General features: G+C 42.8%; 1 protein-coding gene across 7 annotated transcripts in view; it reads right to left on the reverse strand.

The window, feature by feature from the left end:
- Positions 1 to 470: 470 nt before the first annotated feature.
- KATNAL2 (katanin catalytic subunit A1 like 2) overlaps positions 471 to 15,587 on the reverse strand; it is a 30,608-nt gene continuing 15,491 nt past the window's right edge. For 6 of the 7 annotated variants that reach the window (XM_026086447.1, XM_026086451.1, XM_026086448.1 and 3 more), the window contains 8 exons: positions 15,326 to 15,424; positions 14,737 to 14,800; positions 13,833 to 13,951; positions 11,359 to 11,450; positions 9,353 to 9,463; positions 2,332 to 2,494; positions 1,296 to 1,398; positions 471 to 945 (listed from right to left, as the gene is read on the reverse strand). In XM_026086447.1, the coding sequence (XP_025942232.1) occupies positions 806 to 945; positions 1,296 to 1,398; positions 2,332 to 2,494; positions 9,353 to 9,463; positions 11,359 to 11,450; positions 13,833 to 13,951; positions 14,737 to 14,800; positions 15,326 to 15,424 (891 nt within the window). In that variant the 3' untranslated portion in view covers positions 471 to 805. The remainder of the gene's footprint in view (positions 946 to 1,295; positions 1,399 to 2,331; positions 2,495 to 9,352; positions 9,464 to 11,358; positions 11,451 to 13,832; positions 13,952 to 14,736; positions 14,801 to 15,325; positions 15,425 to 15,587) is intronic. The other variant, XM_026086446.1, reaches the window with a different exon arrangement.

Genomic DNA, 15,587 nt, shown 5'->3' on the forward strand with positions numbered 1-15,587 from the left:
CTGGCCATGTTTATGAGTAGAAAAGTCTCCAAATTGGCTATTATTTACCACTGCACTGACTTGCTATTTACCTTTTATGGCTGGCTGCAAACTATTGCATAACTGTCCAGCCAGTTTCTAGCTGATTAGCTTAGATTATGCCAATTTTCCACAAAATCTCCAAACTTCTCTGATCTCTTGTTGTTTCCAGTTTGGGAATACCCCAAACCAACTGGCAAATAATAGACGTAGCATATCAAGGCTTTTATCTCAGCTCAAAACAGCAGTGACCAAATCTCCAAGACACTAATAATGTCCTGAATTCCTTCATTAACAACTACGCAGGTCTGCTGGTAAAGCGACACTGGTTGTGATGCTTTAGCGAGTCTCAGAGTGGAAGAATTAGGCTAAATGTCTAACAACAAGTTTTCTACTCCAGTCCTTCTACCCCAAACCTGAAAACAGCTGTAACGAATAAAGACTGCAAAACAAGCAGTTTATAAATCTTTATCGTAAAATTAATGCGGGAGTGTTCATTATACAGCGGCTGCTATTCTGCCATTACATTACTTCCACGAAGAATATTTTAGAATGGTCATTGAAAATGGCTAGTAAAAAAATAAAATAACCAAACCACCCCCCCATTACAATTCTGAAAGTACCGATTTCCCCCTCACGCTTCTCATAGTGTTCTCCGTCCTGAAAACAACAGCGCTTCCTTCTCCCTCACCATTCAATCCTTTGGAGGCAACGGAGATGCCATTTTTGGATGGCAAAAGTTTTTCTTTAAAGATTTTGGTGTTTGGGTTTTTCTTTTTCTTTCTTTTCAAACTGACTCAAATTCTCTCTGCCAGGCTGTGTACTTCTGGCTTAGGTTCTTTGCCGAGGGCTTGGTGTGGGCGATCACATCCAGGAAATCTGCCGTTGTGATCGTGTCCAGGCGGATCATGGGTAAGTTACTGTTGCCTAAAGAGAAGAAAACTCATTAAATACTGTAATTACTACTGAAAAACATTAAGTCCATGCATAATGCAACATACTTAATATACAAAAGCAGCAGACCTGACCCAGTGAGAAAGAGAAAAATTTGTGTGTGTTTGTGCACAGAGACACACAGTTTAAAAAAAAAAGCCCAGTTTTCAGAATTGGTGGCTTACGTGGATTTTTTTTTTTTTTTTTTTTTTTTTTTTTTAAGAAATGTACAGTTTAAAGCTTCTCTAAGCAGATAACAGAGCTCCACCTGCTGGGGTTAACATTACAATTTCTAGAGTTACAGTAGTGGCTCAGCATTTCCCATATAGGATTTTCTGTGGTACCTGGTTGATGATTTTCAAGAGCATTGAAAATTTTTCTCACTGGCCTCATAGCTGCTTCCTTGCACACCAGTTTAATGTCGGAGCCGGAGTAGCCATCTGTTTCCTATGGCAAGAGCAGAGCGACACATTACAGCTCGCAGGCTTACAAAGCAGACAGGAATAGAATTTACAAGCACATATATTTTTGTATGTATTTATAATTATGCTTGTAAATTCCATTCCTTTCTGAAATACACATATACATACACGTGAACGTATATATATATATATATGTACACACACACATCAAGCATCATGTTGCTTGTTCTTGATTTGAATGTCCAAGGTACCTTGTAATAGCAAGCAAAATATCGGACATGTTCTTTCTTAAGGGCAATTTTCCATAGGTCAAATAAAACTCCCCCGTGTCTGTCTCCCAACTTGCCTGTTTATAAAATAACTATTTCTTTTCTAACATTTATGAAACAAGATCTGAGCAGTATGGTCTCTGCGAACAGAAATAAAACAAGGGTCAAGTGGCCCTTGTTGTATGTTATTTTTGAAGAATTTAGGCTGATACAAAGGCTAAATTCAGGGTCTGAAGAACATCTCTGGAGCCTGATATCCTAGTGGATCTCTTCACCATCGAAGTGCTCTTTGCTCCTGCAGCACTGAAGCTGTGACACCTTCCCTAAATTAACTGTTCGTTACCCCAACAGACTGAAAGGGCTCCCAGGCTGACGGGACGAAGAGTGATAGTATATACTACTGCCGCAAGTCTCCCCGTATTTAAGGCCGAGGGGATCAGAAGAGCCCATCTCGCCTGGTCTCCCTTGGGCTGGAGCCTCCGACCGAGCTGCGGTCCGTCCCCCCAGCTCCGTACGCAGCAGTTGCCGGATTGCGAGAGGTGCTGTCCCACCTCTCTGCTTCGGACCTCTCCTACCACGACACGCTCCCGCCGCTGGCGTACGTCACCCTCACCTCCGCTTCCCACCCTGGAGACGGCGGGCACCCGAGCGGTCAGCAGTGAGCTGTACCCGCTTCCGTCCTGCCTCACCTGGCCCAGTAAGCCGTAGTCCAGCTCCGTCCTCAGCTCGACTCCTCCGCTGTTGCTCAGGGCGGGCAGCCAGTGCCGAATCATGGCCTGCCGTGCCTCTTTGCTCGGGAGGTCCACCAAAATCCTCTTCTCCAGGCGCCGCAGCATGGCAGAATCCAACTCCCTGCAGGCAACGAAGGAGAGGAAACATCAGCCCGTCGCTTCCTGCAGACGCGGCTTTGGCAGCAAGCGCCTCGCTGCAGCCGCTGACTTCTTGCAACCCCACCTGTAACTGTGTCGACCCAGTTTTGAAAAGAAAGGATTAATTACCCAGCGTATTCCTGTTCGCTGTGTTAGCGATGCTCTGGCTGGCGGCAGCGAGGCTTAACAGTAACAGCCAGGTGTTTTAGTTATCTTCCCTGGCTCTTGTACTTGTGCCACGTCCCCTGTCAGTAATGACCTTCCGATTTCTCTCTTTGCTATTAAGGAGACCCTGGAAATCATCTGTCTGGGGCACTGTGGGGATTACTTAATTGCTTAGTATGTATAAAATACAGACTTGAAAGTCTTGGATATGGGGGCCACATTTGGGGTTTGTTTGTACAGCATGTGGCAGATCAGGATCTTGAGCTGAGACTGCTCCCGAAACACAAATAATAAAAAATACAGCCACAAAGGGAAGCATCCTATAAAAAGGATCGTGCGAAAGATGGACAGATTGGAAAAAATGTGCCAGTGAACCAGAACCTCTGACATCATCAGCATTAATAAAGGTGTTTTGCCTTAAAATAAATAAATAAATAAAGTGTCTGGGACACACTGTTTTTATTTTCTTCTGCTGCATAAAGGAAGCCTGAAATAAAAGTGAACATGTCTCTCTGTTCCGCTCTTACTACATTTCACAACTTCCTGCTAGCGCCACAGATTCAGTCAAATTTCAGGAGTCCTGCTATGCCTTGCAGGCCAGCAACTCTCAAACAGGCATCCAAACCATTCGTTTTAATCAAGTTTTCTCCAAAGCGCTTGGCAGTTGTTGAACTCCTCTTCAGTTTACAGGGAGCTCCAGTTGCCAACTCGGGACAGATCTGCAGCGCACCAAGCGAGCTTATTTCTACCGCTTTTGGGGACTTGTCCTTATTTTTTAATAGCAAATGTTTTCTGCTGACGTAGAACATGATAAAGAAACCCAAAACGGGCTCCCAAATCCACACATAAGTGCCCATGTAGGTTCTCCATGCGTGGCTTCCTCAGCTCAGGGGGAGCAGAAGCGCCCCTCTCCCAGGGATGGACCTCTCCGTTTCGGAGAGCTGCGACGCTTGAGCTGAGCCAAGGGCAATGCAAACAAAGCTTGGAAAACCAGCTCAAGAGGATCTTAACGGATAACAGGAATTTGTACAGATCCATCCCAGTACTTCTACTCACAGCCTCAGAAGGATTTGCTAATCAATGGCTGTTAGCGCATCGATAGCTTTAGGCTCCTTAAGAGATGGTTTCCGAGCAGTCCTGGGGCTTGAGCCTTCACGTTGAGCCTACGCCATGCAAACCGCGGTGCAACGCCTCTCAGGCGGCATCCGGCCCCAAAAGGATGAAGAACACCACTAGTCCCCCCTCCTCTATTAACACTGCAATACCGCACTGCCCAAGAGGCATCAGGCTTGCAGGCAATATTTCCAGCTGTTCATCTCACGACAGGGTTTCAGCTTTGCAAAAATGCAAGCAGGGGAATTGAGGGCTAAGAAGCGTTCTTGGCGTAGGGAACTGTTCTGTAAATAAGTGTGCTGATACATAGAAGTTGCTCTATTTATTCAGAAAGGTTACAGTGACCCTACTTGTTGGCTAAGGAGGAAAATAAAGACATAATATTTTTGTTATCCTAAGAGTGTTTAGGTTTTTTGCTACAATTGTTTTGTTAGTGATCAAATGCAAGGTTAAATGACAGTAATATCCAGCACAGAATAAGCACTGAGCCAATAAAAATATCCTCTAAAGTAATAACCAGTAAAAAGCATTAAGAAATGCTCACGAAAAGAACCCATAAAGCTGTACAGGACCTATAAAAGAGGGTCTTTTCAGAGCTCTTCCAGGATGACATCACAGGACATCGCGCCATGTTGTCACTGCCAAATTTCATGAGGATAAACATGACAACTATTTTGATTTCCAGAATAAAGAACGGTAACTAATGCCTTAGGCAGAAATCGAGACATGCCACAACAATTCCAAAGATGAACCCAGAGACAGCAACAAGAGAAGACTGGTCCAAAATTAACCTCTAGATCACTAGACTGCTGTGATCGTCTAGTATGACGATCATGGCAGTGCTTTGAAGAGGCACCAAGAAAGAGCGAGCTCCTCATCCCTTCCCAGCTCCCGTCCTCCCGTTTAAGGGCAGCCTGGAGACCCCACGCGACCAGGCTCTCACTCCACGTCCTCTCCTGTTCCTCCAGGGCTTTCCCACACCCTTGTCCTCAGCTCTCCCTCCTCGCTCTCCTCCACCGTATGCAGCAGGGAGGCTTATGCTGCTGAGAGCGAAGGAGAGGGCTCACGAGCACAAAGTCTGGTTTGGGTTTTGCAGCCCAGCTCACCCTGAATGGACCCCCTGGATGGACCATCTTGTCCATCCACTTGCCGCTCCGACAGGACTTAGCTCGGACTGAAGCAAAGAGTCAATCAGCCTGCACCAAAGCTTCACCCACCCCACGGGTGGGGAGGGAGAAGGAAGCACTGCAATGGGAGTCAAACTAAACGCACTGAGACATTAGGAACCATTCACTACGTGGTTCAGGATCACTTCATTTCTTCATCAGCGAAGCCTTTACTTTATTTAATTACGTTGAACCATTTCGACAAGTAGTTTGTCAATAAAGAGTGCCTCGCTGATGAGCAGCAGGAAGCGAGCCTGGGCGGCAAGGCCTGGGTGGAAAGGAAGATCAATAGTCGCAGTGCAGTTTAGGACAGCCTAAAGAGCTTTGTTTAAGCTTCCTTTCATTCATCTAAAAGCAGCTTGGCACTCATTTTTTTTGATGATCAATAAACATCCAAGTTAAACAAATCTCTTAAAAATCTAGCTTAATACCAAATGTTTGAAAGAACACAGGGTCGTGCTGTGAAGCCACAACCTTCAGAGCAGTCAGCTAGGTACTAGGTATTTCATAAACTTAATTACATATATATATATATAAAATATTATATATTTTTAATATATTTTTATATATGCATATATAAAATATAATAAAATATCCCTACTCAGCTGAAGTCCAGCGTCTTACAGTAGGACTCAATGTAGTCTAATACACATAAAAATAACCAGCAAACATATACTTGAGATCATCAGGTGGGAGTTCAAAGCCCACTCTCTAGAGGCAGGCATTCCCAAATTCCTCATGGCTGTGAACCTCAGTGACAATGCAGGATACTTACAGATTTCATTGGCTTTCCATTCCCCCTAAAATACGTTTCCAAGTATTTACTCGGCTACATTTTTTGAGCATCATTCTCTGTGGTAGGCACAGTTCTGGCCAACAATCTAGTCGTGACACTCATAGGTTGGATTTGCTGAGGAGAGGGCGAAATTCAACAGCCCCCATGAAAAATGTTGAAAAATTCCAGAAAGGAAGTGTAAGCCCTCAAGTATAAGACTTCCCAAAGTGGGATCTGGATTCTGACAACAGCTCAGCTCCCACCCTTGTCCCAACATGGATTGCCAGCTTCCTGGGGGAGCAGTTCCTCTAAAATAGAAATCTTGTCATCTTGCATCTACCTTAGAAAAGCGGTGTCATTTTTTTTTGGACATTTCAAGCGGACAAATTTGCAGAAATTAGCACTTCAGAATTGCAAAATGATCCAAAATCAAACGTATAAGACATTCAAAATTGTATTCTGTAATTTTGGCATGACTTTCCATGAAGAGTTTATTAGTTGCATAAGAAAGATGCATAACAAGACGACGCGTTCAGAGATCTCTTCTTCTACAGAAGCATTCAGAGGGGTGTCAGCCTCACACGTGCATTAACACATCTCCAAGATCCCTAGCTCAAGCACCAGCCAGACTGTGACCTTCAGGCCAGCTGCTGTCTCTGAACTCTTCCTCGGTGGGTCTGGAATACCCAATTTTTCCTTTCAAACCAGAGCACAAGAGTAGAAAGACATGGATCCTCTAAAGACATCTGATCCTTTTTAGTACTGCCATGTTGCAGCATTACTTGTGAAGCTTAGCTACTCTGAACATAATTTAAGCAAGAGACCATGAAACAGTTCAATGCATTGCTTAGAGCTTCTCTTTCTAAAAGAGTAACGATGCTATAATAACATAAGCATTTTCTAGCATGCTACTAATGAACCATGAAGAGAAGAATGGGTTATTAATGTATTAATTCTCCTCCAAAGTTAACTGTTCACACACACACAGTAGCTATTTATCTTTCACCATTTTCACATAGCTATTGTAACACAAAACGGGGTAGATTTTGCACTGATTTAAATTCATGAGACTGTCCAAGGCATAAATCCCCCAAACCGACACACACATTCTGCTATTACAGCTACAAAAGCCAGTGATGGCTTTGTGCTTATGCTGTTAGGCCAGGGTAGGAACCGGCCTAACTCATACACCTAACTTGCATATAAATTTTAGGTGCCCACATAGCCGTTCTCCTGAAAGCCCTGTGTAGGCCACGGAAAGAGGCAGATGAAAGCCTCTGAATATGTTGCTACTTTGGCATTTGAATTTCAGCAGATAAGACGTCTGTCTGATGGTTTTCCGAAGCATTCTCCATTGATTGGATGGGAAACGGGCTTTTGCTTTAGGAAAGAGCTTCAGACATCAAGCTTTCCAGTGAGCTCCCAGCCCGTACTGGTGCCTGGGGTTATTCCTCCCCAGGTGCAGGACTTGGCATATCCCTTTCTCGAACTTTATGAGTCTCCCGTGGGCCCATTTCTCCGGGATGCTTCAGTCCCTCTGAACGGCAGCACAACCACCTGGTCTATCAACCACTCCTCCTAATTTTGTATCATCTGCAAACTTGCTGAGGGCGCGCTCTGTCCTACTGGCCAGGTCATCAGCGAGGATGCGAAACAGTACTGGCCCCTGGGGTACTCTGAATTACTCTGAACTGCTGGCTCCATTCTTTCGCTGTTGACTGTCTCATAGCAGGGGAAACCTGTCTTTTACTTTAGGTGCCAAAATTATATGATGTGAACACCCCCAGTGCTCAGGAAAGATGCTGCATTGAGGTAAGAAACCCCTTTGTTCATCCTACCGTAAAACAGAGCCGCCCCCGGAGCCAAGGTGACTTGGGAACCTACGTCCTCCTGCGTCTCTGTAAGGACTTGGGCTTCTCAGTGCCCACAGCACGTTTTGAAATGGGCCAAGCTCATAGGCCGCAAGGGTTTGACTGAAAATGTTACCTTTTCGCCTTAATTCTGAGGCATCAAAATCACTTCCAGTGTTTAATTCTCTTTGCCTGTTCCCTTGGCCTTTCAGCTGGCCCTGCCAAAAAGGGGATCGACTGGGGAGAGGAATACAGTACTAACACAAACTTTGTGAAAGAGCATTAAGCAGCGTGTAACAACTGAGAAGTGCATTTGTATGTTAATTTAGGTATACGTATGTGTACACAGGAATGAACAAGCCTTGCACAGTTAAGTTTCAAGCACTGCCACTGAGCCCTGGCTCTCAAAAAGTTGTTCCTGAGAACATCTGCCGAGCTGAGACGAAAGCTTCCATTGGGCTCCACCAAACACTTCCCAAGCCCCGACTCGAAGTTCCCTGGAAGCACGACTGCTGTCTTCTTTTCAGACACCTAGCTCAACCCCTTCTACACTGCAGAGGTGATTTGGCCCACTTAGGTCTGAAGGCCTTTAGGGGCATGGAAGTAAAGACCTCAATGCTGTGATGACCAGCAGACTGCAAAACATTAGCCAGCCAGGGAGTCTACCCCAAATTCCCATGGCAGCAGATACACTGTATTTCTCTGCTTCAGTCATAGTCCAGGGAGGGGAAGGAGCACGGACAAATAACCTTTCCTATGCCTGTCTCATCTCCTTCTTGCAGACATCTGCCCCTAAGACTGTCTCTCACCTAACAGACAATTTCCGCCAATTACTTTGCTGAGGTTCCCCCTCTCTGCTTTCAGGCCACAGTTTTCTCTGTAAGAAAAGATGTTTCATCCCAGGGGCAGGCAGAAGTCCACAGACTAGTCCCAGATCTATGAAAGTTAACTTCAAAAACAAGCCCGTTATCAGTACATGTCAATCCCCTATGCAGGTGCTGGCTCCTGCTCTGGAAAATGATTACTAGTGTACAAATCAAAGACTGCTGAAAACAACCGTGCTTGCCCCAAAGCCATTATTTTCTCCTTGTCCTATCTGCAAACATTTGGTAATGGCTTATACGAAAGAAAAGAAATACCACACCAGGTCAGAAGAGTGGTCCAGCCAGGTCAACATGCTGTTTCTGACAGCAGCAATAGGAAACGCTATTCAAGGAGTCATGAGCTGAACGTTTTCTTCCATCTGTTGTAGTATAACAGTTGTGCCGATGCTGCCTGTCTCCACATCTTCTGGTGGCCAGCAAGTCCAGAAGCTCCCATTATAAACCACTTATTCTTGTATACTAAATTATGGTAAAGAAACTGAAAAATTTTGTCCCCATCTTTTTAAAAGTCATGTTTGATACCAACAAAAATCCATCCTTCCTATTTATGGAGTATCCTTCTAAGCACTAGATGTTTTAAGCACCTTATAGTTCCAGGCTGAAACCCTTCTTAGCTTAAACATAGTAAATAACTTGGCTATGAAATAAAGTATTCCATTTTAAATACTAGCAGCCAGTAGCACCAGCATATGTTGAATTTACTATGGATTACTGTCATGTGGCACAAATAGCAAGAATTGTAGAGTTTAAAAGTAAAAGCTCCAAATTAATCTTTAAATGCTTTAACCAAATATCAAGGCTTTTTTCTGCAAAATTCTAAATAAAATCTTTATCTGTGCTTAGAAGCTCAAGCAAATGTATTCAAAATGTACTCTCTGGATCTCTTACCATGGCAGATTGGAAGCTGCTAAAACAAATACAAGATCATCAGATCGGGCCAAGCCATCCATCTGCACCAGTAATTCTGTTTTCATCCGCCGACTTCCTTCATGTTCACCACTACCAAGATGCAGAGAAATATTATTTGCTCAGTGCATTAAAGTAATCATCTTTATTTATACAGTGTCATTCACAGCAACTGAGCCCTTGTCACAGTTTTGTCCCAGTTCAGAGCATGATTAAGCTCCATTAGCTAACATCTAAGCATTAAAATCAAGCTTTCTAATGATTACTTAAATGGGGTCTTTTCAGTGCATTAAAGTGAGGAGAGTTCACTATTACTGAACTCCCCCCAAAACCATGTTTAGTTTCTTTTTTTCTTCATATTAATCTTTATGCAGAGTTGATGTTTACTGGAAAACAGCTTTGATTGATCTATGTAGGAGAATTTTTGTAATGTAACAGTTGGCATTAAACAATTAAGACATCTACCCATCCAGGGCAACTACTTGCACTTTTCTGTGAGTGAATTTTAAGTGGTCACAAGAAGATACACCTACCGCTGCATTTGATATATCACAAAATGTTTTATCAGAAGCAAACAGAAAAATACACGGTGTTGAAACAAACTGGAAAAATAGGGCAGAGTTCTCCTTGAAACAACGCAAAAAGGATCCTTCCCCAGGAAAAAAAAAAGGAACTTAAGGACTTTCTCCTGCCAAGTGCCAAGAATTCTGGCCCTGATCCAGGAAATCAATTTTGCAGGAAACCAGTTTGAACTTTAGGTCCCAGACGTGGAGTTCTTGGCACCTCATGGAACTGAATCCAGAGAAAACATCATGGCCTTAGATGGTAAAAACTACACTTTAGGTTTAAGGGCTTATTTCTGCAAAGGCATCTCTAGATGCCTCTGTCAATATTTAAAAATGACGTATTATAGTAACCTGTGTAATCTTAGATACAAACCATGCTTAAAATAGATAATCTAGCGATGTTAATGAGAGCTTTAAAAAGATATATAAAGGCAAAATTTGGCCCATAATTTATGGCTATCAAATGGCAAGTATTACAAGTTGTATATTTACTATATGGCGTATTCTATTTATCTTTGAGCACTTAATTTACAATACACAAAATTCACTGCTATGGGCTCCTAATGGGTATACCAATTTCTTTATACTTCTCCTGTTTCTCCTCCATGCCCAATCTTTCCAATCTGTTTTGTAAACTATAAACCGTCTGCACCGTGGGTGGCAATAACAATATTCTTCCATGCCTGCAAGTTCTGACAGCGCCATCAAAATTTGTCCCATTAACGAAAACGGGATCACACCGTGCATCTTTCCCTGCTATGCCTAGGCCTGTCCATAGCATCGCAAAATCATCTACGTCTTATCTGTTGTTTCTCCCCACTGCCTTTACTTCCACTTCGAATATATTATTTTAAAATACCACACCGCTGGTTATGTCGCCTTGCACCTCTCTCCTGCTCACGGTCTTGCCGGAGCCATTATTTCCATCGTCCCTTGCTAACCGTCCCACGACCTGGCTTACACGCTGTCTTCTCTACTGATCTCATCTACTGTGAGTGAAGGAACAACCCCATCTCTCTCTCTCTCTCTCTCTCTCTCTCTCTCTCTAAGCCCCCGCGATGCTGCTACGAAGCAGTACTTTCAGAGGGGACAGGCACTCTGACAACACCGCCCTGCGAGGCTCCTAAAGCTGACAACAGAATAAAAGAAAAAAACGCCTAACAAAAAGTCAGGAAAATTACCATTATCGCTCAAAATAATTTTACTGCCAGTACAGTCTAAAAAAGACAAGTCTTTCAGGGGCCCCGGCACGCTCTTACGGCAGTTTGCGGAGCAGCTTCCGGCTCTAGTTGAGCTGAGATTTGTTTCTAACGGGTACGCTGTGTGATTTACCGACACCCGAACAAACCCGCTATCGAAAAGAGGCGGTAATAAGGGGGCAGCGATTCCCCCGAAGCCGTAGGGAGCGATCTCGGCGGTTACCCAGTAACAGTGCCTCTCTGACTCATAACCGACTCCAGCTCATCCAAGAAAATCGTGGAAGGAGCATGGTAGCGGGCGAGCTCAAATAACACCTGTTAGAGAGAAGAGTAAAAGCGACAGGAAAAGATTAATGAGAAAACTAACACAAAAAGGCATTAAGGGCCACCGACACAACAGATAAATAATACCCACGTTCCAGAACTTCTGGGACAAAAAGGGATATACGCTGGGAAAAGGCTCAGGGGTAGCCGAGGGTCCCTGAATCCTCTCGGATTCTGAAAGGTTTCTAAAGGAGAGATGAAGAACACAGGCACATAATCCTGTCTTTATATGTAAATCTTCCTGTCTAAATCCTATCCGAGTACCCTGAGAATAATGGGATAAAAGAAAATGATCCATCAGAGGATTCTGGGAATACCTAAACTGTTATCAGAGATTAAACATCCTTCCTCTTTTGTTGTTGCTCCATTTGTAGGGTTTTTTTTTTAAATAAGGATTTGAGAAGGAAAAAAAAAAAAAAATCGCTGAACCATAATGAAAGAAAATGGACTGATTCTCTTGATAAGAATTAAGCAGTTCTTTTGTTTTGCCTGGTGAAAACAAATATAAACTGTTGAAATAATCAGGGTTAGATTAAAAACATGGAATATTAAGCTGACACAAAATCTGGGTCTGCCATTTCAAAAAAAGTTTTGTCCGTTTTTGCTGTGAACATGAAGAGACTTAAATTAATCATAAGAATATGCTATCTAGTGCTCTTCAGTGAGGTGTCCTTTGACTTTCTAAATGAGTATCACTGACAGCATCTATTAATCCAGCACTTTTAACCTGAACACTTAAAAAAAACACTTTTAAAAGGATATATATGTTTTTTCTACACTTTGTATATGAAGCACAGGGCTTAAATTATTTGCCTAGACTCACAGGCACTCCATGATCAGCATTAATTCGTACTGTTTGAGGTAGCAGAAGTTTATGATTAAGTAGAACGCTGGATTATATAATAATCTTGCCTCATAAGTAGCTTTTCCGAGGCGGTTGCTGAAGCAAAAATTGGGTGCTATGGCATCACTTTTGTTTGTACATCTCCTATCACTGCGCTCACGTAAGAAATGTCAACAGTTTGCAGTTCATAATTTTACTACAAATTTAAAATATGAATCCACCCTAATGCAGCTAAGAAGTGCGGAAAAAAAGCACGAGTGGGCTTTCTTCCGAACGAGCACAAAACCGGCATATACTTCACACAGCTTCTGAAGACCCACACACCAGCCTCGTGTCATTTCAGCGTATAACTTCATGGAACACTTCCCTTCGAGCTGTCCACGGCCACAATCCGATTTCATTTCTGGATTCTGCCAAAAACTCAACTAAGGGTGAAATACCACAGATTCGATATCAATGCAAATGCTGCAGCATGTTCACAAAACCCCTTTTGGACCATGCCGTGACACAAAGCAGACCATCCCATCCCTTCTCCTGCCAGGAGGGAAGCTTCTAGGAAGTTACTGAGACAGACGCCAGGAGGATCAATAACACAGGAGGTGAAGGTACCTTCTGTCAGAAGAAAAATGCGCCATTTGAAAGGACAAAGGACACACGAAGAAAAATTACGTTGCAGACATTGCCTAAATTTGAAGGGCTATTTTAAAGCATCAACAGTGCTTGTAATGCCATTTGCCAAGTGCAATCCATCACGATTACTCATTTTCAAGAGCTTTTTTAGCCCTCTGAAGTATATCCTAACAGATGAGTGTAAAGAAAGGCTAAAAGTCCATTGATTTCTTCCACTGAAATGGTGGCAGTTACTGAGAAATTAGGAGGAGCATCTCAGGATGAGGATGCTACGCCTGAATTCCATTGCATGACGACCTGGACTTTTTTGTATGACAGCTGAATCATGCAAGCTACTTGCCAGTCTACGTGCCAAAATGCATCGACCTACTTGCCAGCCAACTACCTACCTTAAAACAGCATCACGTCTGCGTTTGACTAAGATCTTTGTGACAAGGGAACTCTTTACCAATTGTGTCCTGCAGACTAAGAATAGCAGCAAATTTGGAAACTTAAATAAAAGGTAAATTTTCATAGGGAGCCTATGAGCCAATCCTTGCAGCAAGGATGTGAAGCACTTCAAAGGGGTCACTAAGCAAGTGCCATTTTATTTAGGAATTCTGCTTGCCTGTCCCTTATCAGTGGGTCAAATATCTTTGCTGGCTTTGGGATATCTGCTTCATCTTGCATTACAAAACTAGAATTCCACTGCAAGAATCCAGCATGATACTTCTGCAGAAGTGATGTTAATCCAGTTTTAGGAACTAGATACAGTGTCACATTCTTTGTCCAAGATGGCAAAGAATGAGTATCGGAGAAATACCCATTTTCCAGTTCTCTGTTCAGTTCATCTGAAAACTCTAGTTCTTTAAGTGGGAACGTGATGTTTGTTAAAGTATAACGAATAAGATCATTCTTACCCGGACAAGTTTTTCTGAATCACCTCTCCATTTGCTGACAATAGTGGATGCTGATATGTTGAAAAAGGTTGTATTGCATTCAGTGGCAACAGCCTTCGCAAGCAAAGTTTTTCCGGTACCTACAAACAACAGCATCGAAGAAATTTACTCTCCGAAGAAATACAAAGCAAATGTTTCAATGGGAGAATAAACAGGTGAAGTCTTTCCAGGATGATCTGGAGAAACCACACGCTGAAATGGTCAGAGTCCTTCTGTGGGAAGTACATCAAAGCATTCACAGGGGCAAATGGAGTTTAGTGCAGCGGCAGCCTTCGCAACCTGCCTCGGGCAGTACTCGTGGGCTGTGCCCTCCTTCCCCTCCCAGCCACATTAGTGCTGTGGCAGTGCTTCGTTCCTCGTGTCCAAGTGGAGCAGAGGGAGCGAGGAGGCCGGGCTGCCACGGAAAACACCCAGCTAGCACAAAGGACAGAGGCTCCGTCCCATTTCCAATACAATCCCTAAATGCAGAAGAGAAAGCAAGGACATTTTCCTTAGGAAGGCGAGTTCGAGCCAGATTTATTCACATTCTAGAAGATCAAGTCAAGTCAAACTTGATTAATGTGGTCCAAGCTGAGTAACAACAGAAGTATAACATGAATCCTCACTCCTCTGAATGACTAGTATAAGTAATGTTTTTTGGAAGATTCAGGTGTAGAAACAGTCTAGGACTGTGCGAAAGGTAAATGGACAGGTTTGACAGCAATGAGAGACAGACATAATCATCCAAAATCATCTCCTTTTATTTCAATTTACAGAATATGTTATTAGTGATACTTTAATACAGTTGATTAGCACCAATAATTTATTTGTAGGACAAAACAGAAGTAGTGATAAACTAATGGATATGGTATAAAGCTCTCCATACCTGGTGGTCCATACAGCAATAATCCTTTCCAAGGAGAGAGAATGCCTGTAAACAGTTGTGGGTACTGTGGAAACAAAAAAGTAATTCAGGGATTAAATGTATCATCTATAATGAAATAGAAGGGATTCCAGCCCCTGCCCCACTGCTTCTAATGCATTCAGAAAACCTAAGAAAACCAAAAGGAGGAAAAAAAACCCATATAAAACCAATATAATAAATACAATCTGAATACTAAGAAAAATACTATATTTACCAGATTAAATCTGTTTTAAGTGCTTTTTTTTCAAATGCAACTGGTTTGTTATTCTCTTCTGTAAGTAATTTTCCTTTGAAATGGTATAGGCCAAATCCAGAATCTTTTATATTGCCAAGGTGCCAAAGAAGAGTACCCCACAGTTGCCATTTCAATATGAAAGGCTATTTTCCTATGGGAGAATCTGTATGACATTATCAAATAAAACCCTGTTGTTCAAAGAGGAACTGCCTACAAAATCACAGAAACAGTGAGAATTCAAGACGACCATTGTATTTACAAGGCAAAAGCCAGGAAGCCCAACAGTGGTTTTCTCAAGTCTATTTAAAACCTTACCCTTATTGGATAAACAACTGCTTCCTTGACCAGCCTTTTGGCTGCATCCAGTCCAATAATATCATCCCACTTCACATTTAGATTATGGAGATAAATGTCCTGCAACATATATTGCATCCTGTTAGTAAAAATTAGATTTTCCTGCGCTAGGATAACCACTGCTGGCAAAGGAAAAGAATCCACTCAGTTATAAGGCAATAGTGCTATTAAGTGAACTTGCAGCTCAACAACTTGATGGCTACAACTACAACTTATGTTATAA

Source organism: Apteryx rowi, unplaced genomic scaffold (assembly GCF_003343035.1).
Source record: "Apteryx rowi isolate R43461 unplaced genomic scaffold, aptRow1 scaffold_694, whole genome shotgun sequence".
NCBI classification, from domain to species: domain Eukaryota; kingdom Metazoa; phylum Chordata; class Aves; order Apterygiformes; family Apterygidae; genus Apteryx; species Apteryx rowi.